At 40.1% G+C, this 27,630-nt stretch overlaps 1 protein-coding gene across 2 annotated transcripts in view; it reads left to right on the top strand.

Annotated features, from left to right (window-relative positions):
• Positions 1 to 403: 403 nt before the first annotated feature.
• TMEM185A (transmembrane protein 185A) overlaps positions 404 to 27,630 on the top strand; it is a 37,512-nt gene continuing 10,285 nt past the window's right edge. The window contains exons 1-3 of one of the 2 annotated variants that reach the window (XM_079124317.1): positions 404 to 565; positions 24,551 to 24,727; positions 26,687 to 26,894. In XM_079124317.1, coding sequence (XP_078980443.1) covers positions 528 to 565; positions 24,551 to 24,727; positions 26,687 to 26,894 — 423 coding nt within the window. In that variant the 5' untranslated portion in view covers positions 404 to 527. The remainder of the gene's footprint in view (positions 566 to 24,550; positions 24,728 to 26,686; positions 26,895 to 27,630) is intronic. The other variant, XM_079124316.1, reaches the window with a different exon arrangement.

Raw genomic sequence — 27,630 nt, forward strand, 5'->3', positions numbered from 1 at the left:
GGAAGTTGATATGCATACTGTGGATTCATTGACAGATCTGACAGGTGAAGCCTAGGATAGGATCGTCAAAATGCAAAGTCTTACTAGTTGCCACTAGCTTCCCCCACCCCGACTGAGGCGTCACTGGGGGAAATCTCCAGAAGGCAGCAAGGGCCTAGGGGACAGGTGTCTACGAAGACCTCACCGCGGGACTCCTTCACCCAGTCAGCATTCCCATGCATTTCTCCGCCCCTTCCCTCGAGGCCGCCTCTACTTCAGCCTCCAGAAACCGCAGTCTACTCCATTGGTTGCTTGGGTACCCAGGACTAGGGGCCGCCAGGACGCGGCGAACTCAGGGCGGGGCTCGGGGCGCATGCGCAGCCGTCATACGGAAGCCCGGAAGGAGGGGTGGGGGGCGGTGGCTCAGGTTTCTCAGGGCGGTGGCGGGGACGCGGCTGGCGCTGGCACCATGAACCCGCTGTAAAGCGCAGGCTGCGCGGCGCGGGGGGAGGGGGGAAGAGGAGGACGCGGCGGTGTAGTTCTTCGCCATGAACCTGAGGGGCCTCTTCCAGGACTTCAACCCGAGGTGAGGCAGCGGCGGCGGCGTCGGTGGCGCCAGCGGCGCCTCGGGCGCCTCCGGGAGTCCGCGCCAGGGGCTTGGGCTCGAGCTGGGGCTCCGGCTTCCCGGAGGCGCGGCGGCCGTGATGCTGCAGCCTGAGGACCCAGGAGACTGCCGGAGTGCCCCTGCCGGTGCCAGCGGTTCTCTGGGAAAGCAGTGGGCCTACGCACCCATCTGCCCTCACCTCCTGTGCCAACTAGAACCACCAGGCCAAGGCCCAAGGCGCCCGGCCCTATCCCCCTGTCTTCCTCAAGGGAACCCCATTTCTCTCCGCTTGCCCTTCCTTATTGGTATCCCAACTTACACCTTCTCGGTTCCGTGTTCTCCCATCCCACCGCCTGCCCTCCATTCTCTGCCAGGACCATTTCACTTGACCCAACACCCCACCCCCCAACCACAGCTGTTTCCTCCAGTTCCTGTCAACCCTTGAGGCTTTCCTGGGATTTATGCCCATCCCTCATTTGTTTGCTGCTTTGTTGATCCGACATCTGAAACATGATTGACTCCTTGGAGTCCGTGTCCGGGTATGGCAATACCTTACATAATGCCTTTGGGGGCGAGCCTGATTTTCCATACGCGTTTTCTCATCGGTCTTCGCTAAAAGTTTATTTGCCGGAAGTAGATTTTGCTGTTCTTAGTCCCAGATGGGGAACACCCAGTGAACAGTGTAGAGGAAACACTGGCCAAGGAATCAAGTGTCCGTCCTTTCACTTGTCCAACTGTTCGTTAACTCTCTCTTCCCTCCCCCAGGCTGTGTGCTCTCTGAAGCCGAGACTACCTCCTGCTTTCTTCCCTTCCCCAGCACTTCCCACCCCAGGCACATAGTAGGCACATATGAGATGTCTGTAGAACTAAACTGAACCAAAATTCCTGAATTGGAGACCAGGCCATATGTAACCATGTGATTCTCTGCACTTCTTTGGCTCATCTGTAACTTAAGGGGTTAGCCTAACTGATCTCTTAATTTCACTACTCTGCAGATACTTCACAGATACTGTGAAGTACCTGTTTCCTCTATTTGCTTATGGGAAGTCATGCACTCAACAAACCATTTGTATGCTAGGTTGTCTTCTATGTACTTCCAATGCTGGGCTGTCCCAGCTTGGGAGTGAAGGAGGGCATGTAAACAGGTGACTTCATACTGTGCAGTACTGAACTGTGGGAGCCCAGTGGAAATCATTATCTTGGCTGCTTGTTGGGGATGAAAGGAAGTCTTGGGAAAGTGTGTCTCTGTGTGATGGGGGCTCAGTCTCCTTAGGGATGGTGAAAATTTTAAGTCATAAACCATCATGGCTTCCTAGAGACTCTTATTCTTTGAGTTCACATTCTGATTGTGAGTGCCAATGTCACAATCACAGTGTAGTCATTATCATCGTTGGCCTTGAAGGCACTCTGCATAGAGGAGCTTATTTAGAGTAGATAACAAAAGTAACTGCAGTGCCTTCACTTGCTGCTTCTAGGAGTTGTCATTGGTCTGCAGGGCAACAGGGTTGGTGCTAGAGCTGGACATGCTTTGTGTGGCTTCATTGTTTGGAAAGGGTGATAAGAAAGATAAGTAAAAGCTGAATTGTTTCGTGTCCTTGAGCAACCCATTTATCTGTCTGTTTAATCTGTAGAATGTGTATAATCTCTCTGCAGGATGGGGAGGCTGAATTAATGATTGATTGCAAAGCGCTTCACAAATAGAAAGTTCCAAGACTTGTTTGCAATGTGACAGATAATCCAGAAACCACAAAGAACTGCCTCAAGTGATGTAACAGGCTAACAGAGTTGCCAAAGCAAAACAGTGCTACACGGAAAATACCCATAACCATTTTTCCTTTAGCTTTGTTTTTCTCTCAAAATACTAACATTTGGGAATTATCATGAAATACTCTTTATCTGTACAGATTTATATTAATCATCAACTTTTATCAGTACCTTAATTCTACCTGGATTAAAATGCATCTCTGTCTGAAAAGTTTGAAGGTCTTTTTTACTGCACTATTTTCCTGATTCAGTGTTTTTAGCAGAAAATAGTAGTATTACCTTACAGAGATTTCAATAAGACATTGATCAGTTAATATTGGCAAGTTGTTTGTTTTTAAGCTGGTGGTATTTCATATACTCTGGGCACACCTCATTTCTGACATCTTTCTTTAGTCTTGTTCTAGACAATCAGAGAGGAAACTGAGGGTGTAGACAGGAATATGTCTTTTGTTGGGTCCTCAGATCTTGGTGCTGCTGCCTTGCTCCCTGCCTCTCATTCTGAGCCAATTTAATTTCTCCCTCCCACCACAGGACCTTGACACACACTCTTTAGTTTGCCAGAAATATTTCCCTCTCCTCCTCTTTTACTTAATTGCTGTTCTTCAGATCTTCAGTCACATGGTTCTTGCTGAGGATAGCCTTCCTGACTTCCCAACCAGGTCCACTGCTCCCTGTTTGTATAGTCTCTGCAGTGTGTCACACTCCTACATCATAGTACTTATTTGTGCTCTTGTATTTATTTGTCTGTGTGCTCTTTGATTGCTACTGCTCTCTCCAAGTAAACTAAGCTCTGTGGGGTCAATGTCATGACTCCACCATTATTATAGCTTGGGATAATTGCCTCAATATTTGTGGACTGAATGAGTGAATTAACTCTCCAGAACCTATAAGATGTATCTAGAGTGGCTGTTCCAATCACTGCTTTCATGATGGGCCTGTGGCCTGATTGTCCTTTCTTTTACCCTCTTCCTGCCTGCACAGTGTAGCTATTCCATTGGAGAGACAGGAAAGACCATGACAGTAAAGCAGAATGTGGCTGCCTTTCTTTGCATATTATGTATGTGTCACAGAAATATTTACTAGCATGGTTTGGTGGTTTCCAAGACATGGACTGTGGCTCCAGATCTCTGTTCTACCTTGTAGATCTTGGTGAATCTGAAACCAGTGTAGTATTGCTGAGTCTCTGGAAACTGCAGTGACAGAGAATTATTCAGAAGTGTTAACACTCAGTTGTGCAGGGCTGCCAGCTGACCCTCTACGTATTTCCATCTGGCACAAAATGGTTGATCATGAACTTTTTTTTATAATTGCTCTTTAGTTACATAGCTTAAGACTTGATGAAAGAGACATATTGTACTACCAAGAAGTTCTTCCTTTGAATGTCTTACACTTCCTAGATATAGGGAGCCTATTCATAGAACAAATTAACTATTAGAACTCTGCAAAATTGGCAAACCCTGATTCTAGGACATTCCCAGGGGGTGGGGGTCTGGGATTAGGTGAAATTAAACGGGTACCCTGCCAAGACCATGAGGCTTTGAGATTTTCTACCTCCTTTGTAGAGTTGGTGACTCAGAAAAGACCCTTAATTCCTGGTACCCAGACAACTATGGAAGAGCATGAGAACTCTGAAAAGCTTTGAAGTTGTCCACAGCAAGCTCCTGGTGGAAATGTACATCCCTCATGTGTGCTACACTGTAAAAAAAAAAAAAAAAAAAAAAAAAAAGAGTGAGAAATGCCTCTCTGGGGGTTCTGTCGCGGGGGTATAGAGTACTGATGAGATCAGTAGTGTTTGGAAACTTCTGTGTGCCACACCTTCTAAAGTCCTCCCATCTCTTACTTGAAGTCAGAAAAAATGAATATAATGGTTGGTAACATAGTTCACTAAAGGCAGCTACCTGACCTTTATGTGCTGCTTGCAAAGCCTAAAGTATGAATACATGGAACATCTGCCAAGTTCCTAACATGTGCCAACAGATGTGCCAGGTGCTCTAAGTACAAGAATAAATGGAACATAGTCCCTCTCTCAGTGCTCAAGCCTAGCGAAAGACACAAATGGAAAAAGAAATTTAAAAGTCAATGAAGTATGAGGCATTAGAGAGATAGGAGCCAAATGCCATGGGTGTACAAAGGGTGAAGCCATTGTGTAGAGCAGGCAGGGAATATTGCACAGTGAAAGTGACTTTTAAGGTAGATTTTGAAGTATAATTGTTGTTTTTTTTCAGACTAGAGGCCAGGAATGGTATCTTAGAAAGGACAAAGTATGCAAAGACACAGGGTCTTGAGAGTGCTGAGAAAGTTCAGACAGAAGAGAGGTCATTGTGGTGGGAGTATTACAGACAACACATGTCCTGAATTACAAAAATACATACATACTGTCAGTCACTGCAAATATTCTCTACAAATTGTATTTTAAATGCAGGTTCCTAATCCATCAGCATGAGTGCAATGTCAGTACTCTCAGTGAACTTACTACTCATCAACCAAATGACTATTCTCCTGTCATATAAAGCCATCTATAGTCAGAAAATTGTCTTGAGTTTACTGAGGTTATGAACAATAGCTGTGACTTATTGAGTTTTAGATAGCAGACTCATTTTAGAGTCTTAAAGAGTTTGTGCCTTCCCTAAAGTTGCACAGGCAGTAAGGGACCAGGTTGGAATTCTTTTCTAAGAGTTTCCTCCTGAAGCCTGTGCTCTTCCCTGCATGCTATGCTCTCTATCTAATTTAGTGACAGCCCTTTCCCCCATGATATGTTAGTTCCAATATACTAAGGAACCTTCTGTTTATGAGTTACAAGTGATTAATCAAAGCAAACTTTATATTTGAAATTATATACCCAAATGAGTATTATTATTCAAAGAAGTTAATGGGGAACAGAAAAGATATATGTATCTTCCATTGCTCATGCTACTTGCTACTTGTCTGGAGTTTCCTTTAGAGTCAGTTTTACAAATCATATAAGAAAATCTGTCTTATTGCATTATAATCATATATCATTTTGAACCAAAATAGTGCCACCTAGTTTGATCACACATCATATTCACTAAACTTGGCTCTGGCTGACTTTCGGCAGTTTCCAAAAATCAAATTCATTCTGGGTGAGGATTTGGCACCACTTAGGATATTCAAAAGAACAGACTGTAGACTCTCAGGGTGCTTCCAAAGGGAAAGCTCCAAAGACAGGTTGAGCAATGACATATTGCTTTGCCTCCCAAGGGGGCTGGTTAAAGGAGACAAGTCTCATTTATAGTGTATAATTTCTGGTTCATTCCCTTTACTTGATAACTACCCACATATTTTTCTTAGCTGTGAGTTCTTTGAGGGCCAAAATTTTGAGACACTAAATACATGTATTAATGAGTGGATGTTGATTTCACATGTATCATTGGAAAATTTTTGTAGGAGAGAGAGTGGATTGGAGGAGTGTTAGTGTTCTAGGACTCCAGGAGATAAGTTTTATAATATTGAACTGGGGATTTCTGATTGTTCTGCTTAGTGATCGGTCATGCCTGTACAAGGTGACTAGAATCCCAATTGAAAGCCTTGAATTGAACTTTGCAGATAGGTGATTTCTAACTATGATTCATACTTCATAGCTCTAACCTAATGGAAAAATGAAATTGTTACATCAACGTGGCAGAACTTCTCTCTTTCATTATACTACTAGAACTACAGTAGTTAAATGTATTATTTGCACAGGACTTTTATATACCTTTATCTTAGGAGCAATCAGATGAGGAGACAGACTTGGGCAGGGGAGTAACTCACCCAAGACCACACTACTGATGAATGGCAGCTAAGGAACTTGAATGTAGATCTTTCCAATGACCTGTGCTCTTTCTAGTCCTCCTTAGGAGTTGTTTTTATTTGGATTTTGTACTTTCTTATAGCTACTGGTTAGGTGCTCTTAAAATTCTTTTCATCTTAATAAAACCAGATAAAATCTTCAGCAAAAGATTTTAAACTTGGATGATATAGTACTGCTCATTGTAAAAAGTTCAGTCCCTTTAAAGTCTATGAGACTACAGTTAGCAGTTACAGTCAATTGCAGCCATTCTCTCAAGCCGTATTCATGCACGTGACATCCAGGGTGAGTGAGGGTGTGTGTGTGTGTGTGTGTGTGTGTGTGAGAGAGAGAGAGAGAGAGAGAGAGAGAGAATATGTAAGAGTAGGCATGGATGTATACATGCTTATGTTAAATCAGCAACTTCTACTGAGAAAACTTTTGGGTCTGAAGAGAGTCCAGTTACATTCTCTTGATTATATAAAACAGATACTAGAGCTTTCATACTCAAAACATCCTTTTGCTGTGTATATTCCCTCTCTTTCCTCCTTCTTTCTTTTCTCCACCACAAAGTTGACAAAAGGAATTCAAACCTGAGTAGAAAAAAACCCTGTATAAATTTCAGAGAGGACACTTGCTCTGTGGTGTGGCCCATGTGGCACTACTTTAGTGATCATGCTCTAAAATTTCAGATTCAGATGAGAAAGGAATATTTTTTTCCTACTGAGGAATGAAACCAGGGTGTGTGCATGTTAGGCAGGTGCTCTACCAATGAGTTACATCCCCAACCCTAGGAATAATCTATTTTAAAGGCATTGCTATGATTTGAATGTGTACTTCAAAAATTCATGTGTTGGAAATATAATCCCTAAATTCATATGGTAATAGTATTTGGAGGTAGAGCCTTTGGGAGGTAATAGGATTTGATGAAATCAGAAGGTTTGGGCTCCCACGATGGCATTGATATTTTAAAAGAAGAGGAAGAGAGACCCAAGCTTGCATATTTGCTGTATCTTGTTATGTTATACCTTCTTCATATTATGATGCAGCAAGAAGAATCTTAGCAGTTGTTGGGGTCATGCCCTTAGACTTTGAAGCCTCTGGAACTATAAGAAATCAGGGGGGATTCAAGATGGCGGACTAGAGGGTGGCTGCGTTTCGTGTTGCTCCAGGACTCAGGACTCAAGAAGAGGAGATATAGAGAGCCTTGGGACCAACTCAAAGCAGCCGGGCGAGAGTCTCCCACTGGGCAGGCGTCCCGGACGGGGCAGGAGTCCTGGACGGGGCGGTAGCCCCAAAAGCAGGGATCTTTGCAAAGTAGAACGGCCGGCGAGGCGCCCCTCCCCCCACCGGAGCAGTGATCGCAGACAGCTGGGAGCATTGGAGAGGGGGCTGCCCAGAGGAGAAGAAGAAATACGGGCTCGGCACGTCGCTTGGAATTGGAGCAGCTGCGCCAGGGCTCCGGGCGGCTATCCGGAGGAGCAGCATGGACTCAGGACTCAAGAAAAGGAGATATTGAGAGACTTGGGACCAACTCAAAGCAGCCGGGTGAGTGTTTCCCACTGGGCAGGCATCCCGGACGGGGCGGTAGCCCCCGGACAGGGCGGTAGCCCCGAAAGCAGGGATCTTTGCAAAGTACAACTGCCGGCGAGGCGCCCCTCCCCCCGCCAGAGCAGTGATCGCAGACAGCTGGGAGCATTGGAGAGGTGGCTGTTCACCACAGCGCTTGGACTCGGCGCAACCCACCCGCGCTCTGGGAGGCTGCCCAAAGGAGAAGGTGCTTGGTGAGCTGTTTGGACTGAACGTGACCACCCCTGAACACAGGGGGCTGCCCAGAGGAGAAGGAGAAATACGGGCTCGGCACGTCGCTTGGAATTGGAGCAGCTGCGCCAGGGCTCTGGGCGGCTATCCGGTGGAACAGCGTGGTGAGTGGTTTGGTCCCAGAGCATCCGCTCCTGAACATAGGGGGGTTGTCTGGAGAAGGAGGAGGAGCGCGGCGGGGTGCTTGGGCTCGAAGTGACTGCACCAGGGCTACGGGAGGCAGTCGGGACAAGAAGGTGCACAGTGAGTTCTTGGGACTCGTGACGCACCAGATCTCTGGGTGACTGCCTGGTGGAGAAAGTGGTGCGTGGTGGGTCACTTGGTCTTAGAGCGACCGCACGGAACACAGGTGGCTGCCGGAGGAAAAGGCGTGTGGCGGGTCACTGGGACTCGGAGCGATTGTAAGGGGCTCCAGGTGGCTGCTCAGAGGAGGGGCCGCATAGCCAGGCGAAAAGTGCAGAGCAGGGTCCTAGACGGCTTCTTGGTGGAAGGGCCCCACAGACAAACTGAGGGGCGGAGCGAAGGCTCCAGGACTGCAGGCAGCTTCTCTGAGGAGAGGCAGCCGAAGGAGATTTGTTTGCGAAGGGTGAGGCTTCCAGGCCCAGGAGGTAGGTCCGGGTCCCTGGGAACATTGCAGAAGAAGGCTGCCCAGCCCAGGCGGTAGTTGTGAATTGAACGGAACCTCTGGGAGGAAAACCGACCAGCGAGACCTCCCCACCGGGTGACTCCTCCCTGTTGGGTGAGGTTCTCCCAAAAGGACCGTAAAATCAGAGACACAGGCCCAAACTGGTCTTGCATCAGCCCACAACCTACTTCCCTTCTGGATGACCATTCATCAGCAAGTGAAGGTACCTCTGCCCACTAGCAGGGAATATACCCCACCAGAAGGCCACCACCCCTAGGGAGTCAGCTCCCTTGTGGAGCACTGCATTATCAACTTCCTCCAAGACTTCAGGCTACTGAAGACTAAGAGGGGATATATATAGAAATCTTCAGGGATATTATAAGACAATAGAGGAAATCTGCAATATCTCAGCGGTCCACTGATACCTGAACAATATGAGAAAACAAGGAAAGAAAATGCCCCAAACAAATCTAGATGTTACATCAATGAAACCCAACGACAGCATGGCAGAAGAAATGACAGAAAGGGAGTTCAGAATGTACATAATTAAAATGCTCAGGGAAGCAAATGACGAGATGCAAGAGCAAATGCAGGCACTGAATGATCGCACCAATCGACAGTTAAAAGAGCAAATACAGGAAGCAAAAGATCACTTCAATAAAGAGTTAGAGATATTGAAAAAAAACAAACAGAAATCAGTTTCTTTTCTTTATAAATTACCCAGTCTCTTTATAAATTTCCCAGTTATTATGTTATAACCATAGGAAACAGAATAAGACAGAAAATTGGTGCCAGGAATGGGGCTGTTATTAAACAAATACCTGAAAACGTGGAAGTGGCTTTGTTTTTGTTTCTTTGTTTTTTGTCTTTCCACAAAGTCAGAATTTATTGAATAACAGTAAATTCACAGGCTACACCACCTTCACTAGTTGCAGTTCGCTGAATACTTGTGGGTCACCTGGTAGTCATAAGCTAGGCAATCACAGGTTTTTTTAATTCCAATGTTAATAATGTCTAATATCTAAGCGCTCAAGGCACACACAACACTTCACATGACTATACATATCAGTTACAGAGAGGCCAAGAAAAGGTTAAGTAAGGCAGACACAGGGACTCAGGAGCTGAACTGAGAGCAAAGGCAGCGTGCACAGATGGATGCAAAGAGTAACTAACTGTAGGTGATCAGAAAATATCACCACCTGGAACCAGCAGAACTTACTTAGGGTGCAGAGCTGTGAAAGTGCAGGAACTTATACTAGGCCAAGGTCTAGACAGTGGCAGTTTCACAGTGTCAGTGTGGAGGGGGACTTACGTGATCAACACAGGCAAGAGAAACTACACTCCACTAAAGTCTGAGGACAGATTCAGAGGTTTGTTACTGTGGTGATTTTCCTGGGCAAGGCTCATGACAAGTGACCAAGTGATGGGGTCAAGATGCTGCTGCGTCCAGTTTTGAGGTGCCCTCTCCTTTTATGGGTCTGGAGTGAGGGGGCTTCATCATTTGGTATCCTGCTGTGTTCAGTGCTCATGGGCCTAATTTTTTTTCAATATGAGTTTGATATGGCCATGTATTCATGTGCTTCTGATTAATTTGATAAGTTCAGGGGGGGTCATTCTTTTTTTGTTTTTTTTTTTTGTACTAGGGATTGCATCCAGGGTTGCTTAACCACTGAGCCACATCCCTAACCCTTTTAATTTTTTGAAGCACAATCTCACTAAGTTCTAAGGGTTTCTTAGAGCCTTGCTAGGTTGCTGAGGCTGCCTTTAAAATTGGTATCCTCCTGCCTCAGCCTCTGAGCTGCTAGGATTACAGGTGTGCACCATCACCTGGCCATGGGTGGTCATTCTTATTAGCACAATTAATATATTTAGCAGTTTATGCCTTATGGTTGTGCCAGGCAGATGACGGTTGTTTACATGTACAAACAAGATAGAGTCATTTCACCTCAGCCCTTAAACACAAAATGGAGTAGCTTATGACAAGCTACTGCTTTACAAAACAGAGTAACAAAGGTTTAGGAGCAGCCTAAAACCTGCTGTTCTATACATTGTGGACTAACTTGGAGAGGACACAGCTGCTCTCTATATATAGTTTCACTAAATTGCCAAGAACTTGGTCTTGAACTTGCAATCCTCTGGCCTCAGCCTCCCAGATTGCTAGAATTACAGGTGTACGCCACAGCACTGTCTCCTATGTCATTTTTTACAAGGAATATTAATGCAAGGATTTTTATGTCTTTGGGGATCCTGGAACCAATTCTTCATTGATACCAAGGATGGATTGTTGTGTGGTCTTCACCCCATTTTCTTGCACTCAACTCCTAAAACCCTTGGAATCTCCAAAGTGGTCAAGGTCATTTTGTGTGCTAATGAGTTGATTGATGCCTGAGTTCTCCAGGGTAGCTTCAGGACAAGGGATACTTCTCTCAGCAGCAGCTACTCAAGGCCCATGGGATGCTGCCTCAGGCCCAGATCCCTCAGTATGCAACAGGAGTTCAGGGGTGTGGTGCAGGTGGAAAAGGATCCCAACCATTAGGCTGCCCCACTGGACCAATGGGGCTCAAGAACTTCTAGCACAACCCAAAGCAGGGTGGGGGGGTGATGTTACAAACCGGTGGCTGGCCTGGAAGTGGCTTTGGAGCTGGGTAATGGCTATAAACTGAAGTGACTTTGAAGTGAATGCTAGAAAAATTCTTTATTGCTATAAATGGAGAGTGAAGAGCAATGCTGGTGAAGGCTCAGAAGAAGATAAAACTAGGGAAATTCTGGAACTTTTCAGAGATTATCTAGGTGATCATGACTAGTGTGCTGATAAAGGTGTGGGCAGGAAAAGCCATTCTACTTAGTTCTCAAATAAAACTGAATAACAGGTATTGCCATCCTTGTTATAAGGTTGCAGAGAACTTGACTGCATTGTGTCCATGTCTTGGGATTTATGTAATGCAGAATTTAAGAGTGATGAACTAGGATGTCTGGCAGAAGCAATTACTAAGCAACAAAGCATTCAGGCTGTTGCATGACTGCTTTTAACTGCTTACAGGAAAAGGAGAGAGCAAAGAGATGGCTAAAAGATAGAATTTATAATTAAAGTGAAACAGAATATATTTTGAAAATTCTAAGCCTGACCATGTAGTAGAGAATGAAAGAACATTTACAAGAGAAAACCAAGGGTGTGACTGAACAACTGTTTACTAAAGAGATTAGTACAGATACAGGGGATCATTGAGGCAGTGGGAGAAAAACCCCAATGGCATTTCATAGATCGTCAAGGCTGCTCCTCCCATTATAGGAGGACAGAATAATTTGGGGGAATGCACCTGGGGCACTCTCCACAGGTTCCCTGCCTAGGACTACCTTGAGGTTTTGCTCTTCAAATTCCGGTACAGTACTCTTCTGTCACTCCAGCCATGGTTCAGACAGCCCCAGATATGGCTCAGGCTGCTGCTCCAAAGGGCACAAGTCATAAATAGGGTATACATGTGGTGTTAATTCTGCAGGCCTGCAGAATGCAAGAGCTCCAGAGGCATGGCTTCTTCCACCTAGATTTCAAAGGATGAATCAGTTTGCCTGTGGGCCCATGCAGAAATCTGCCACTGGGATGGATTCTCTGCTGAAAGCATTCACTAGAGAAGTACTGAGTGGAAATTTGGGGTAGGGGTAGATCTTCCACAGAGAGTCCCCAATAGGCCCATGCCCAGGGGGCCATGGGAACAGGATCAGTGCCAGCACCCCAGAACTGCAAGGCTACCAGTGTGCAGTTCCATCCTGAGAGAACTAAAGGCAGGAACTCCAGACTATGAGAACTACTGAGAAGACTGAGCCCAGCAAAGCCAAAAGGATGGGGCTACCTGAGGCCATGGGGGCCCAGTATTCACAGCAGCGTGTCCAGGAGGTGATGCACAAAGTGAAGGATTATTTTGGAGTTTTTAATTTAATATCTTCCCTGTTGGGTTTTGCACTTGGTACCTATTAGCCTTCTTGCCTAATTTCTCCTTTTTGGAATGGGAACGTCTGTCCTATGCTTGTCTTACCATTGTTCTTTGGAAGTAGGTCATTTGTTTTGATTGCATAGATTCACAACTGGAAGGTGAATCATGGCTTGAGTCTCACCCATGTCTAATTTAGATGAGACTCTGGACTTTTGAGTTAATGCTGAAATAAGTTTTTTGAGACTATTGGAATGGATCGAATGCATTTTGCATTCTGAAAAGTACATGGATTGTGAAGGTCAAAGGGCACAATGGTATAATTTGAATGTGTCCTTCAAAAGTTCAGGTGTCGAAAAATTTGTTGCCACATTCATAGGTTAATGTATTTGGAGGTGGTGCCTTTAATAAGTAATTAGGATTAGATGACATCAGGACATGATGGCATTAGTGGTTTTGTAAGAAGATGAAGAAAGACCCAAGCTATCAGCTTGCCCTGTCTTATCCTGTGATGCCTTCCACCATGTTAAGCTGCAGCGAGAATGCTCTCACCAGATGCCAAGCTGATCCTGGCTCCATGCTCTTCAACTTTGCAGCCTCTAGATCCATGAGCCAAATAAACTTCTATTCTTCATCAGTTACCAAATGTATGGTATCCAATGATAGCAGCAGAAAACAGGCTGACAGGTGTAATTGGAAAAGTAAAATTTAGGAAGTAATGCTTAATATTAAAATATCCAGTAGCACCTCCTTTTGCTAGTTTGCAGAAAATTAAGCAAAGTCTATTTTTATACCTGTACTCTGGTCTGAATATTTCTTGAAGAGTAAAGCAAAGTTTAGACTTTATGAATTTTTAAATTAAATTTTCTTGTTACTGTGTTATTGCAAGATCATTCTCTTTGTCAGTCAGTCTTGGTATTTCCTATTTGCTAATGCAGTCTTCTTTTGGATTGGTTTCAGTGTTTTGGTGGACTTAGATGCTATAATTTCTTTTCCCCCCAAATAAAAGAATATATGAACTGTGTCCTTTAAATTTTCCTATTATATTATTTTGTTTTATTTGCTCAATTTTTCATTTTTTCAAAGAATCAATTGCTAGTATTATCAGTTCTGTTTTTATATCTATATTTCTACTTTTAGGGTTTTTCAATTTCCATATTTTGGTTTCCTCCCATAAATTTCCTAGCTAGAAACCCAGTTCATTAGTTTTCCCTTTTGCATCTTTTTTCTTTCTTTTTTGCTTTTATTTAAACTTTGGAATGGATACATTTTTTTTTTCTTGAGTTTTGTTTTGACAGCAGCCCAGGCATTTTGATGTTTTAGTAGTATTTTAAATATTCTAGAATAGAATTATGTTTCAGCCTTAATTTAGTCATCATCTAAGGAAGGAAACTAACATTCATTGAGTATTACCTGCACAGTGCCATGCCTTGCAATAATTCCTTTCTAATATGCTGTTTAATCCTTGCCTCAGCACTGTCTAATAGAGAGTATTTGCCACGATTTGCTCAAGAGGAACATGAGACTTAAGTTTACACAAATAATCTTGTCAAGTCTACTGCACTGCTTAACAAGTCAGTACTGAAAATGATCCATGTGGTTTGGTTAATTTTCTTTTTTTTTTTTTTCAGTTTATTGTGAATGTGTAGAATTTCTACCTCCAGTCTCTACAGAGTAAAATCGTATACCTTCTGTCACACTGTTGCTGAGAAAATCATCAGTGATTCCCTATTGCCAATTGATAAATTATAAGGACTTTTACCTTGTATTCAAATTTGGCTAGCATCTTACCCCAGCCAGCCTCTTGCTTGTTCCCTTCAATGGCCTTTCTTCTGCCTCTCCATCATCCCACTAACCATGATGTACAGAACATACTTTGTGTTCCAGTCTACTGAGATATCAAATCTTGTCTCCAACTTTTAAAAATCTTATTCCTTTTTTCTGGAATTCACCATTACCAGTTTGCTTCCCAGACCACACATCTCTTTCTAGCTGTCCCAGGGTAATGAATCTCCCAAGTCTCCAGTTTGCCATAAGATGTGGTTACTTATTTATACATCATCCCCCACTTCTGTTCTTCTTTGAGCATCATGAGGAAAGAGACTATTGCACCTCTTTATATATCCCACACATTTCAGGCACTCAATCTCCTTGGAAAAAAATCTGTATGCAAGTAAAGAAAGTGAGTTTTCTTTTCCTATTAATTATTAATGTAGCCATGCTATTTTTATCTAATCTTAGTATTCATTTCCATAATTGAGGAACTTGCTGTACTTTATCTGTTATGATTTAATAGCAGCATGTACAAGCCACAATGAAAATATTTATAATTATTAAAAGAAAATTATCATATTAATTCCATATTCTGAAGCCACACAGTTAGGGTTTTGTTATTTAGTATTTTCTTAGAAGTACTTTTAGTCTTCCGTGGAGGGGGGCTGCTTTGAAATCTACTTTATCAAATTACTGTGATAATAACCTGCTTCTCCCATCCTCACCTAGGTATGATAAACTTTGCCATCTCATATCTTTCTTTTTTTTAGTATTTTTAAATTGTCAATGGACCTTTATTTTATTTATTTATATGCGGTGCTGAGAATGAAACCCAGTGCCTCCCACATGCTGGGCAAGTGCTCTACCACTGAGCCACAACCCCCTCCGTCATATCTTTCTTGTTGTTGGCTTGACCTCTGACATTGGTTCCAAGTGTGACTGCTGAGTGCAACAAATTTAGAATTCGTTTTTTAGTCCAGTAAGTGACCTTTTTTTAAAAGAAATATACCTCTGATAGGTAGTATAATGACCTCTCCCATGTACACCCACATATATTTTGCTTCATGGCAAAAGGGAATTAAAGTAATAGATGAAATTAAATTAGCTAATCAGTTGACCCTAAAATAGGGAGATTATTTTGGTTTCTCTGATTGGACTCCATATAATTACTGGGTCCTTAAATGTAGAAGATGGAGACAGAATAAGAGGCCAGGGTGATTCAATGTGAGAAGACCCAAACTCTCCATTGCTGACTTTGAAGGTGGAGGAAGGGGCCATGTGCAAACTAACAGAGTGGCTTCTAGAAGCTGGAAGAGGCAAGGAAACATTCTCTCCTCGAGCCTCCAGAAAGAATGCAACTTTGATGACATGTTTAGGTTAGCCAAGTGAGACTTGTATTGGACTGCTGACCTCCAGAACTATAAGATAATAAGTTTGTGCTTTTAAGCCTCTAGGTTTGTAGTAATTTTGTATGGCAGCAGCAGGCAGTTAACATAAGGACATTCAACCAATTTATATTTTCTAACTCTAGCAATTGAATCATAAATTGTATTTTATAATATTATTTGACTTCTTATAAACTTATTTCCTTTCCATTTTTCTTTTTTCATGTCACAGACATAAAGCTCCTAGTTTATTATACAGAAACCATAAAATAATCACTTGTCTAATACTTAAAACATTTCAGTACTTATAGTTTCATTAATTTCATTACTCTTTTTAGAAAGTTTTTTTAGTTGTCAATGGACCTTTACTTTTATTTTATTTATTTTTTTTTTATTTCTCTATATGTGGTGCTGAGAATTGAACCCAGTGCCTCACACATGCTAGGCAAGTGCTCTACCACTGAGCTACAACCCAGCCCCAATTCCACTACTCTTATTAGATAAGAGAACTCTTTTACAGAAGATAATGAGTTTAGCTTACAGCATACACCCTCCATCTATTTTTTTGTTTATAGTCCTTTAGAAAAAAAAAAAAGCCTCTACATATTATCTAATTTACCTATGAATCCTATGTCTGTCATTATCCTTTCATTTGTTAACATTCCAATTCCCTGATTTGTTTTAAATATTTTCAAAGCCACTGTTTCTACTAATACTATTTGTAGCCACAGCTTTGGTTGAAAAATTGGCTTTGATTTTACAAGTTTACCTGTGCTCTATTATATTTGTGATGACTGTTATATTAGCTTGTGAATCTCCTAAACCACCATCCACCACAGGCCTTTTTCTTCTCCAAGGTCTAGGGGACAGTCATTCTTACTTTGACTCCTTTCAGTGTTAGCTCTCATTTGCTTTGTAGTATCTGATAAAAGCCTGTCTTTGGTTTTGAGTATTAATAATAATAACATGTACTTAATACAGAGTTATTAAACTTTTCCACAGATGTCTGGAGGACCCTGAGACCCTTTTCATCAGGTCTGCAAGGTTAAAATTATTTTCATAATAAAGATATTGTTTGCCTTTTTTCTTTGGTCAAAAACTGGCACTGGTGGTATATAAGCAGTGGTGGGCAAACAGCAAATACTTGGGTATGAATCGGGGTAGTGCTACCAGCTGCATTAGTCATGGGATTCTTCGCTGCCACACATTTTCAATTTAAAATGCTAGTCAAAAGCAGAAAAAAAAAACGTTAATCTTGGTTAAACTTGACCCCTGAGTATACATCTAGTTGAACATTCCATGTGATGAAATGGGGAGAATCCATAAAGACTTTCTGCTGTAGACTAACATCCAACAATTGACTCAAGGAAAACCACTTTGCATGAGTTGCAAGCTGCTCTTTTCATGGAACACCATTTTTATTTGGAAGGACAAAAACAGAGCCTATGATTATGTGTATTTGGGTATTTAGCAGATATTCTCTCAAAAATGCCAGAAGTGAACCTACCACTTCAAGGAAAGCAACTCACAATATTTTTGCAAATGTTAAAATTTGAGCATTCTTGGGAAAATCAGATTTTTCAAAAACTTTTATTCGTCACCATGAGCTTGACACCCTTCCAGGACTTAAAACACTTGATGAAGTAGTTGATGATAATAACAAATGTGAACTTTTTTTTTTTTTTTTTGCTATTGTGCAGTGAAATGTGTGACCATTTGAAAGATTTTCATCAGTGAACCAATATTTTCCAGTTGACCTACATGTAATATACAATCACACAGGAATAAAAGAGTCATTCAAAATATGACAGACGAGTAGATTTTCCTGCAGTAGAGTAAAAAAAGACCATTGACAGAATTTCAGACTTCACATTGTTTTTAAACTTTAAGAAACTACTACATGAGTTGTGGTGCCCTATTAAAGAATATCCACCATTATCTGAGTCATTAAAATACTGTTCTAACTGTATCTCCAAGAGGCTAGATTTTCTTCATATGCTTGAGCCACAATAACATATTGCAACAGAATGGATGTAAAGTTACATATCTTATGTGACACTAGAAATTTAAAATTTTGCAAAACTAGAAATAATGCTACTCCTCTCAGTAAGTTTTTGTTGGTTTGGAGAATGTTTTTTCCCATAAATATATGTTATTCATTTTTATATGTAATGTGCCCACTCTTGTTACTTTTAAATAATATTTTAAAGTAGCCATTTTAAGATCTGATGAATAGCAGTAGATATAACCCATATCAATAAAGCTCTTTGGGGTCCCAGTAATATTTAGGAGTATAAAGGAGTCCTAATACTAAACATTTTAGAACCCACCAATTCTGTTCTTTACAGAAAACACTTTCATAATCTTTATCTTATGTTTAATACATTGAGGCACAATTTGCTACCCTAATTTTCCAGATGAGAATACTATGACACAGGTAGACTATACATATTGTAGTTAGCAACCACTTTAAATCTAGTGGTCTTCCAGCAGTCTTGGAGATTTGCTTCTGAGTGAAATTTTGTAGGTCCCATCTCCTTACTACCTTCCTGTCTGTTTCAATTGAAGTTCCTTATGTCATTCTTTATAGTACACAAATAACATATGCTCCATGCAAAAAAATCAAATGTTCCAAGCAAAAGCATGCAATTCTCCCCAGTGAAGGTAACTGTGAACTGTTCAGATGGTCTTCTGAGCATATTTAATTATCAGTATAAAATCAGTATATTCTAGTGCTCAATTAAAAAGATATTGAAGTCAAATAGATCTTAGTTTGAATCCTAACTCTGTGAGCTCTCAGACAAGTTTTTAAAAACTGAGCCTCCATCTTTAAAATGAGAATAGTCTAAATGCCTATTTCATGGGGTTGCTGTGAGGCTTAAGTGAGGTAATGCATGAAGAACAGACTAGTGCCTGGCATTTCCATTAAACATTCAATAAGTGTTAGCTACTGAAGGTATGTATGTATGTGTATATGGGTAGACAGATCATTAGATATGTCATGTTTATTGGGGCATATTTACATGCGGTGAAATTTACTCTATTGTACAGTCCTGTGAATTTGACAGATCGATACACTTGTCTAACTGCTACCTAAAGATGGATATAGAACAGTCTCGTGACTGCAGAAAATTCCTTCATGTCCCTTTGTAGACAACCTTTCCCCCTACACAACCACTGGTAACGACACTGATGTGTTAACTATGTCTAGTATTTTTGCCTTTTCCAGAATGTCAAATAAACAGAGTTGCACAGTGTGTTGTTTTCACTGTGAAATATTTTATTCAGCATAATGCAGTTTGAGGTTCATTCATGATGATGCATCCATAGTTTGTTTCTTTTTACTTCTGGTTACTATTCCATTGAAAAGATGTACGAGGATTGGCTAACCACTCACATAGACATTTGTTTTGATTTCAGTGGCTGTTAAGTATAAACCTGCTGTGAATATTTGAATACAAGCCTTTGTGTCTTCATCTTCCCTTATTCTTGGATAAATACCTAGATGTGGGATTCCTGGGCCCTGGGCTGTTCCATATCCTTCGCCAGCAGTCATCAATCATATTAATGTTAGCCCTTCTTAATAAGTGTAATTTTATCTCATTGTGGTTACCATTTGCATTTTTAATGACTGAAAATACTGGTCATATTTTCAAGTGCTTATTTGCCTTTCATATATATTCTGTGATAGTGTGTTTTTGTTCATTTTTAATCAGTATGTTATCTTAACTTTTACTTGTAAAAGTCTTTTTATAAAGTGGATACAGACACTTTGTCAGATATATGTTTTGAGAGTATATTCTCTCATTTTGTGACTTAGCTTGTTGTTTGTTTAATTTTGTCTTTTGGAGAGTAAGAGTTTTTAATTTTGAAGAAATTCAATTTTGTCCCATCAGAGAAATATTTGCCTAACCATAGGTTGCAAATATTTATTTTCCTATGTGTTTTAGGTGTTTAATAATTTGGGGTATTACATTTAAGTCTGTGGTCCATTGCACATAAATGTTTGTATGTGCTCTGAGGTTGTTATGGCTTAAATGTGAGCTGTCCCCCAAAAGCTCATGTGTGAGAAATTGCAAGAAGATTTAGAGGTGGAATGATTGGGTTATGAGAGCCTTAACCCAATTAGTGAATTGATCCCCTGATGGAATTGAGTTGTAACTGTAGGTAGGTAGGGTGTGACTGAGGAGGTAGGTCATTGGGGGTGTGCCTTTAGATATATATTTTGTGAGCTCAGCTTAGTCTCTCTCTGCTTCCTTATGTGAAGTCCCAAGCCACTTTCCTTTGCCACACTCTTCCACGACAATATTCTGCCTCCTTTTGAGCTCCAAGCAATGGAACCGGACTTCTATGGATTGAGACCTTAGAAACTGTGAGACTCAAAATAAACTTTTCCTTCTCTAAAATTGTTCTTGTTTGGTCTTTTGGTAACAGCAGTGAAAACAGATCACTAAAACAAGTTAAAAATCAAGGTGCATTTTTTTCATCTATCCAATTGTTCCAGCACTGTTTATTGAACTACATACCTTTCTCTATTTAACTGCCTTGACACTACCTTTCTTTCTAGAAATTTACTGAAATAAAGTAGTTCATAATATCCCTTAATTCTTATCCCTTTAATGTTTATAGGACTTTTTAGTGATATACCTGCTTTCATCTTTGATATTGATAATTTGTGTCTACTCATTTTTTTCCTGATCACTCTGGCTACAGATTTACCAAATTTTATTATTTTTTTCAAAGAAAGAGCTTTTAGTTTCATTGACTTTTTCTCATGTACTGCTTGTGTATTTCATTGATTTATGTGCTTATATTTATTATTTCTCTCCGGTTTATTTATAAAATGTTGTTTCTATTCCTAGTTCCTGAAGGCAGAATCTTAGATCATTGACTTAAGAACTTCTTTTTTAAAACTTAATTTGTTTTATTTAAATTTAATTTATTTTTAAATGATACATAACAACTTAAAGATTATACATTTATTAAAAGGGGTGCCATACTGGATGCAGTGGCACACACATAATCCCAGTGACTCAAGAGGCTAAGACAGTAGGATCATAAGTTTGAGGCCAGCTTTCACAACTTATTGATATCCTGTCTCAAAATAAAATATAAAAAAGACCTAGGGATATAACTCAGTGGTAAAGCACTCCTGGAATCAATCCTCAGTACCACCACCAATAAAAAGGAGGGTACAATGGTTATCTATCTTCACGATAGTGTGCAATAACACACCAGACCTTCTTGCTCTTTTCTAACTGTAAACTTAAGTGTCCATTGATCAAAACCTCTCCCAATTCCTCCCTTTCCCTTACTCTCCCCAATCTCTAGTAACCACCATTTCACTCTCAACTTCTATGAGATCAATTTTTTACATTCTACATATGAGTGAGATCATATAATACTTGTCTCTCTGTGCCTGGCTTATGTCATTTAATATGGTGATCTCCAGTTCCATGTGTATTGCTGCAAACAACAGGAATGTATTCTCTTTATGACAGATTAGTATTACATTGTGTATAGGTACCACATTATCTTTATCCATTCATACTTTGATGGGCACTTAGGTTGATTCTCTATCTTGGCTAATGTCAGTAGTGCTACAATAAATATAGGAGATGTTTATTGCAAGTGACATACTGAGTTAATTTCCCTTGTATATACACTTAAGAGTGGGATTGTGGATTACAGGTTAGCTGTGTTTTTAATTTTTTAAAAAATTGCCATACTGATTTCTATAATGACATACTAATTTAGAGAACTTCTTTTCTAATACAAGCATTTTGTGATACAGTTTCCCTTAAGTACTACTTTAGCTGTATTTCACAAATTTGAGATATATTTTGTGTGGTGTTGGGGATTGAACCCAGGGCCTTGTGCATGCAAGGCAAGCACTCTACCAACTGAGCTATATCCCCAGCTCCAACAAATTTGGTATATTTGGTTTTCCCTTTCATTTAGTCCAAAATGCATTCCAATTTTTCTTTTTAATTTTGCCTATGGATTATTTAGAAGTGTGGTGTTTAATTTTAAAGTATTTTGAGAATTTTCCAGATACCTTTCTGTCATTGATTTCTAGTTTAATTTCATTGTATTTCAACACTCTTTAAATGCAATTTCAGTGCTTCTAAATTTGGTGAGTTATGTTTTATGTCCGAAAATTTAATCTCCTTTGCTGAATGTTTCACGTGGACTTGAAAGGAATTTGTATTTTGCTTTTAGCAGGAACTCTTATCAATATCAGGTCAAGTTGGTTCAGTGTTGTTATAATCCTGTATATCTTTTGTAATTTTTATCTGTATGTTCTATCAGTACTGATAGAAAAGTATGATTTTCCATTTATAACTGAAGATTTTTCTATTTTCCTTTTGTTTGCTTGTATTTTCAATATGTATTTTGACGTTTTGTTATTTGATACATAAATGCATATTATTGTTAGATCCTCTTGAAAATGTAACCACTTTGCCATTACGAACTGCCTATATTTGTCCCTGATAATATTCCTTGTTCAGAAATATACTTTCTTATATTGTGGTAGGCAGAATGATTCCCAGCAAAGATATCTATGCCCTAAACTCTGGAACCTGTGAACATGTTATGTCATGTGGCAAAAGGGAATTTGCAAATGTATTTAAGCTTATAGTATCAGTTTTTATTGTATTGTGACAAATTGCCACAGATGTAGTGGTTTAAAACTACACAAACTTTTCTGCTTAGAGCCTCACAAAGTTGAAATCATAGTGTTAGCAAGGCTGCATTCCTTTCTGGAGGCTCTGGGGATTAATCCACTTCCAAGGTCATTTGGGCTGTTATGAAAATTTAGTTCCATGGAATTGTAGGACTGAGATTCCCCCTTTCCTGCTTGCTGTCAGCCAAGAATCTCAACTTCTGGAGGCTGCTTGCCAATTCTTTAGTCCATGGTTCCTTTCCTTCCATCTTCAAAGCTAGCAATGGCAGGTTGAATCCTAATCTGGAATCTCTCTGATTTCTACTTTTGCTACATATCTCTGACATACACTTCTCCCTTCCTGTTCTTCTTCAGAGGACTCCTGTGATTATTCTGGCCCCCGCTGGATAATCTGGGATAATCTCCCTATTTTAAGGTTAGCTGATTAAGATCCCTAATTCCATCTGCAGAGTTCATTCACAGTAGAACTTAGGTTAGTATTTGAGTTAATAACCAGAAAACAGGAATCTTTTAAAACATCTTTAGATTTTGCTTACCACAGTTATAATAGGGAAATTAGCCCAGTTTATCTAGGTGGACCCAGTCTAATCACATGAACTCTTAAAAGTAGAGAACTTTCTTTTCCAGGAAGCAGGAGAGATATTGTAGGAGAATTCAAAAAATTCCAAGTAATAGAAAGATTCAATAAGCTGTTGCTGGCTTTGAGATGTAGAGGCCTATAGTATGTAATGGTGACCCCTAACTGACAGTAAATGAACAGGGATATCAGTCCTACAATAACAAGAAGCTCAATTCTTCAAACAACCTGAAATGAGCTTGGAAGCAGAGTCTGCTCAGAGTCTTCTATTAAGAGCTCCACCAACAAAAGTCTTCATTTTGGCCTCTGTTGTGAGACTCTTAAGCAGAGAAAATGAGCACACCCACTTGGCTTTCTGCCATACAGGTCAGTAAGACAATAAATTCACATTGTTTTAAGAGGCTAAGTTTGTGGTAATTTATTTTGGCAGCAGTAGAAGATTAAAACAGATACTATCATAATCACTCTAGCTTGTTTTTGGTCAGTATTTTTCTGTACAACTTTTCCAGTCCTTTTGCTTTCAATCTATCTGACTTTACAAAGTGGAATTCTTTTAAATAGCATATAGTTTTATTGCTTATTTATCCAATATAATAATCTTTGTCTTTAAATTGGTATTTAGATCATTTATATTTAATGTAGCTATTATCAGGGTTAGATTTTCAGTACCTTCTAGCTTGAGCCTAGAATTTGCCTCCAGTCCATAAACTGGAGAATACTAGTGTTTATTCTGTTTGTTTCCTACTCTCCCTCCTTTCTTCCTCCTTCCTTGTTCTTTACTGCCTGTCACCCAGTGTCTGAAAACTGGGATTTTATTTATTTTGTTCAGTTTCTTTTTTAACATGGGGTGGTAAATCCTATTCTTGCTATTACATCTAGGCTAGGAATAGAAATCTTCAACAATGCAATTTCTAATTAATATTTCAGAACCTCCTTTATAGCAATTCCTTTTCATGTGAGATGTGAGTGACTCTGTGTGTGTGTGTGTGTGTGTGTGTGTGTGTGTGTGCGTGTGTGTGTGTTCGTTCAGCCCTGGGAAATATACTACATTTGCCAAAAGTGTGTATGCCATATGAACATGGCAGATGGCTGCCTTTTTTACAAATAAACTAAAAAATAGTGCTAGAATTTGGCCGTATTCTGAACATGTCAACCTTTTACAGTCTCCATGTCTTGGTGAAAATAGTTCCTTCTGCCTAGAATTCTTCCTCATCTTACTTTTCTGCATGGCAGCTTTCCAAGCGTCTTCCAGAAACAGCTCCATAGTCAACACTTCTGTGTTTCTCAGAGGCTCAGACAGAACTTGTATTTCCTCTTCTCAACTGTTTTCACAGTCTGCCTGTGGCATCAGTTCAGCAAAGGTCATTCTGTGTTTTAATTACGTGTTTCTGTGTGGACTTCCTCCTACCAGGAAGCCCTAGAAGACAGGGGACTTATATTAGTCTTCTTTATGTTTCTCTTATCCCCAACACAATATATTTGCTACCTGAAACTTTTCAATAAACAATTGTTGAGTTCATGACATTTTATGTACTGAAAGTGTTGCTATTAGTCTTTCCCATTTCAGTATCACCCATTTGTGAAAGTGAATCCTCTTTAATCGTTTTACTTTTTCTCCTAGTAAATTCCTCATCTATGCCTGTCTACTGCTGTTCTCTGTGCTGCTGGCCCTTCGCCTGGATGGCATCATTCAGTGGAGTTACTGGGCTGTCTTTGCACCAATATGGCTGTGGAAGTTGATGGTAATTGTTGGAGCCTCAGTTGGAACTGGAGTCTGGGCACGAAATCCTCAGTATCGGTAATACTGCTTTACAAATCTCATTGGTCTCTATCCTGACGAAGTGATATCTTGGTTTTTCTCACTTTTTTTCTTATTGTGAAAGAAATAACATTTTTTAAATTTTTTATTTGGTCTGTTTTCCTCACTTTTGATAAAATAAGAACCATTGCCTTTTCTAGCTATTTTGGGTTTTATGAGAACTGTAGTACAGGCAAACTGAGATCCCTTCAGTGTTTTTTTTTTTTTTTTTTTTTTTTTATTCAGTGTTTTGTATATATTTTCTTACAAAAGCAGTGTTCCTTTAGGTGGCCAAGTGCCACGCCAGCCCACAAATGCCTAAATAATACAAAAGACACCCCAAATACAGAACTTTTATGCCATAGAAGACTAAACATAGTTCTAGCCTTGATCATCAGGGATCTGAATTTCTTGAGTTAACTTTTGGAACTATGCCTTCCCTTGTCCTACTCTCTTAGCACTGGGGTGGCTTGGTTGAAAGATCATGAGTCCTTCAGATGGGAGCTGGGGAATGAGGAAAGTTAAGAGTCATGTTGAGAAGGAAGGCAGAGATTTTGGGGTCACTGGAACAGAGTACAGCTCGGTGTTGCTTTATTCTGTGGGAGTATTTTTCTTCTCTTGAATGGAGACTGGAACTACTTAAAAAAAAGAGGGGCCACTGGAGTGTAGGGGCTATTTGGGGAGTGAAGCAATGCCCAGTAGGGAAGTCAGGAGGGGAGAAGGAGGTACAGGCTACTGCTTCTGGTCGAGGAGTATAGAAATTGGGGCCCCTTCAATAATTCTTGGTTATGAACTATAACAAGAAGATTTAGATGGTGTCTCATATGGTCTCCTATATATCTAGGAACTTTAAAATAGCTACACAAAGAGCCTTGGCAGGTTAGGGCCATTGATGTGTAGCTATTTTAAAGTCCTTATATCTTTTAAAAAAGGATTGATTACCTATGTGACTGCACATTTTTTCCTTTTTATGAGATAGTTTTAGGTATTTAATATTTATTCCTGAAATAATTAAAAGGTGATTAATATTTTAGCTTTCACCAGTTGATATTTAGAAGTTATTTGAACTTTTATCTGTTGTTTTAAGACTTTTTGAGCAAGGAAAAGAATTGTGTGTTTGGTTAAATGTATGGAATATATAGACATGGTCATTCCAGTGTTAATATTAACCAGTGGAATTCTATTGGGTCTAAGGGAATGACCTTTGACCTCATTTTCTCTGGGTTCTAAACTCAGGTGTGTTTACCACTGACAAGACATGTATATCAGAAATGTTCATGTGTATTTTGACTAAACAGTTTAGGTCTTTTAAATGCATTATAAAACATTTCCTGATTTGTGGGCCTTACCATTTTCTAACTGTTAATCTATTAAGTTTGTGCTTGAATTTAAGTAACTAATTGAACGGATTTTGAGAACAGTTTTTCATGTGCGGGTTTTAACATATCCTAATGGAAGAGAAAGGAAAATCAAAAGGCATTTATACTTTAAATTTGCATTTTAAAGTAGCACCTAACTATTATCATATCTTGTTGACTATAAACCACACTTGTTCATAAAGCTAGATTTATTTTCATAGTATTGCATGAAATGTGATTTATATGGTTTTTAATTCAATGACAGATGAAAACCATAGACTGAAGAGATGTTTGTCATCTTCTAACAGTACAAGCAATCAGTATGAATAATCTTGGAAATAATTCTCGTAGTTGAATTTTAAAAGTCATGAACAAAAATGTTTAAATATGTTGTCTAAGAAATGACTGGCTATTACTTTGGAGAATATCCTAACGACTTGATTCAACTTAGCTTTCTACTTTATTTTCATTTTCTTTTTGACAAATTTATAAGTAAAGTTCAAAATGTCAATATAAGTTGGTATTTGCCAAAACTGCTTGCTTATAATGGAGATTCTGAACTGAAGGTCTTTTGTCTTTGTCTTCTTCTCTCCCTTTTTAGAGCAGAAGGAGAAACTTGTGTGGAGTTTAAAGCCATGTTGATTGCCGTGGGCATCCACTTGCTCCTATTGATGTTTGAAGTTCTGGTCTGTGACAGGATCGAGAGAGGAAGCCATTTCTGGCTTCTGGTGTTCATGCCACTGTTCTTTGTTTCCCCAGTGTCTGTTGCAGCTTGTGTCTGGGGCTTTCGACATGATCGGTCACTAGAGGTAAGATTTAATACATTTAAGAATGCTTTCAAAACAGGCATCTGAGTATCAGCATCTTGCCCTTTGTTAGGAAGAGATTGATATTTAACTCTAGATCATGACATATATGGCAACAGAGGACAATGGAAATAATTGTTTCCCTTTCTTGATTCCAAAGAGTAGCTGTCCTCTGCCATGGCCATCAGCCTTCTCCCAACTTCCTGTTTTCCAGTCCACTTGAATCAGCAAGGCTTCTACAGAGAAAGAGAACTGATAAGTTAGATATAGATATAAAACAATAGATTTTTAGCTGGATGTAGTGGTGCAGGCCCATATTCCCAGCAACTCAGGAGGCTAAGGCAGGAGGATTACATGTTCAAAGCAACTAAGCAAGACTCTCAGCAACTTAGCAAAACCCTGTCTCAAAACATTAAGAAAAAGGACTGGGATTTAGCTCCATGGTAAAGCAACGCTGGATTCAGTCCCTAGTACCAAAAAAAGAAAAAAAAAGAGAGAGATAAATTTTAAGGAACTGGTACACACAGTTGTGGGGTTTGCAAGTCTGAAATGTGTAGAGCAGGCAGAGTCTGGAGACTTGGTAGGGGATGACACTGCAGTCCTGAGGCAGAATTTCTTTCTCTCTGGAAAACCTCATTGTTGCACTTAAAACATTTAACTGTTTGGATGACGCCCACCTATGTTACTGGGGGCAATCACCTATATGTGAAATCAATACCTGTACAGCAACACCTACTTT

Source organism: Sciurus vulgaris (genome assembly GCF_902686455.1).
Source record: "Sciurus vulgaris genome assembly, chromosome: X".
Lineage (NCBI taxonomy): Eukaryota > Metazoa > Chordata > Mammalia > Rodentia > Sciuridae > Sciurus > Sciurus vulgaris.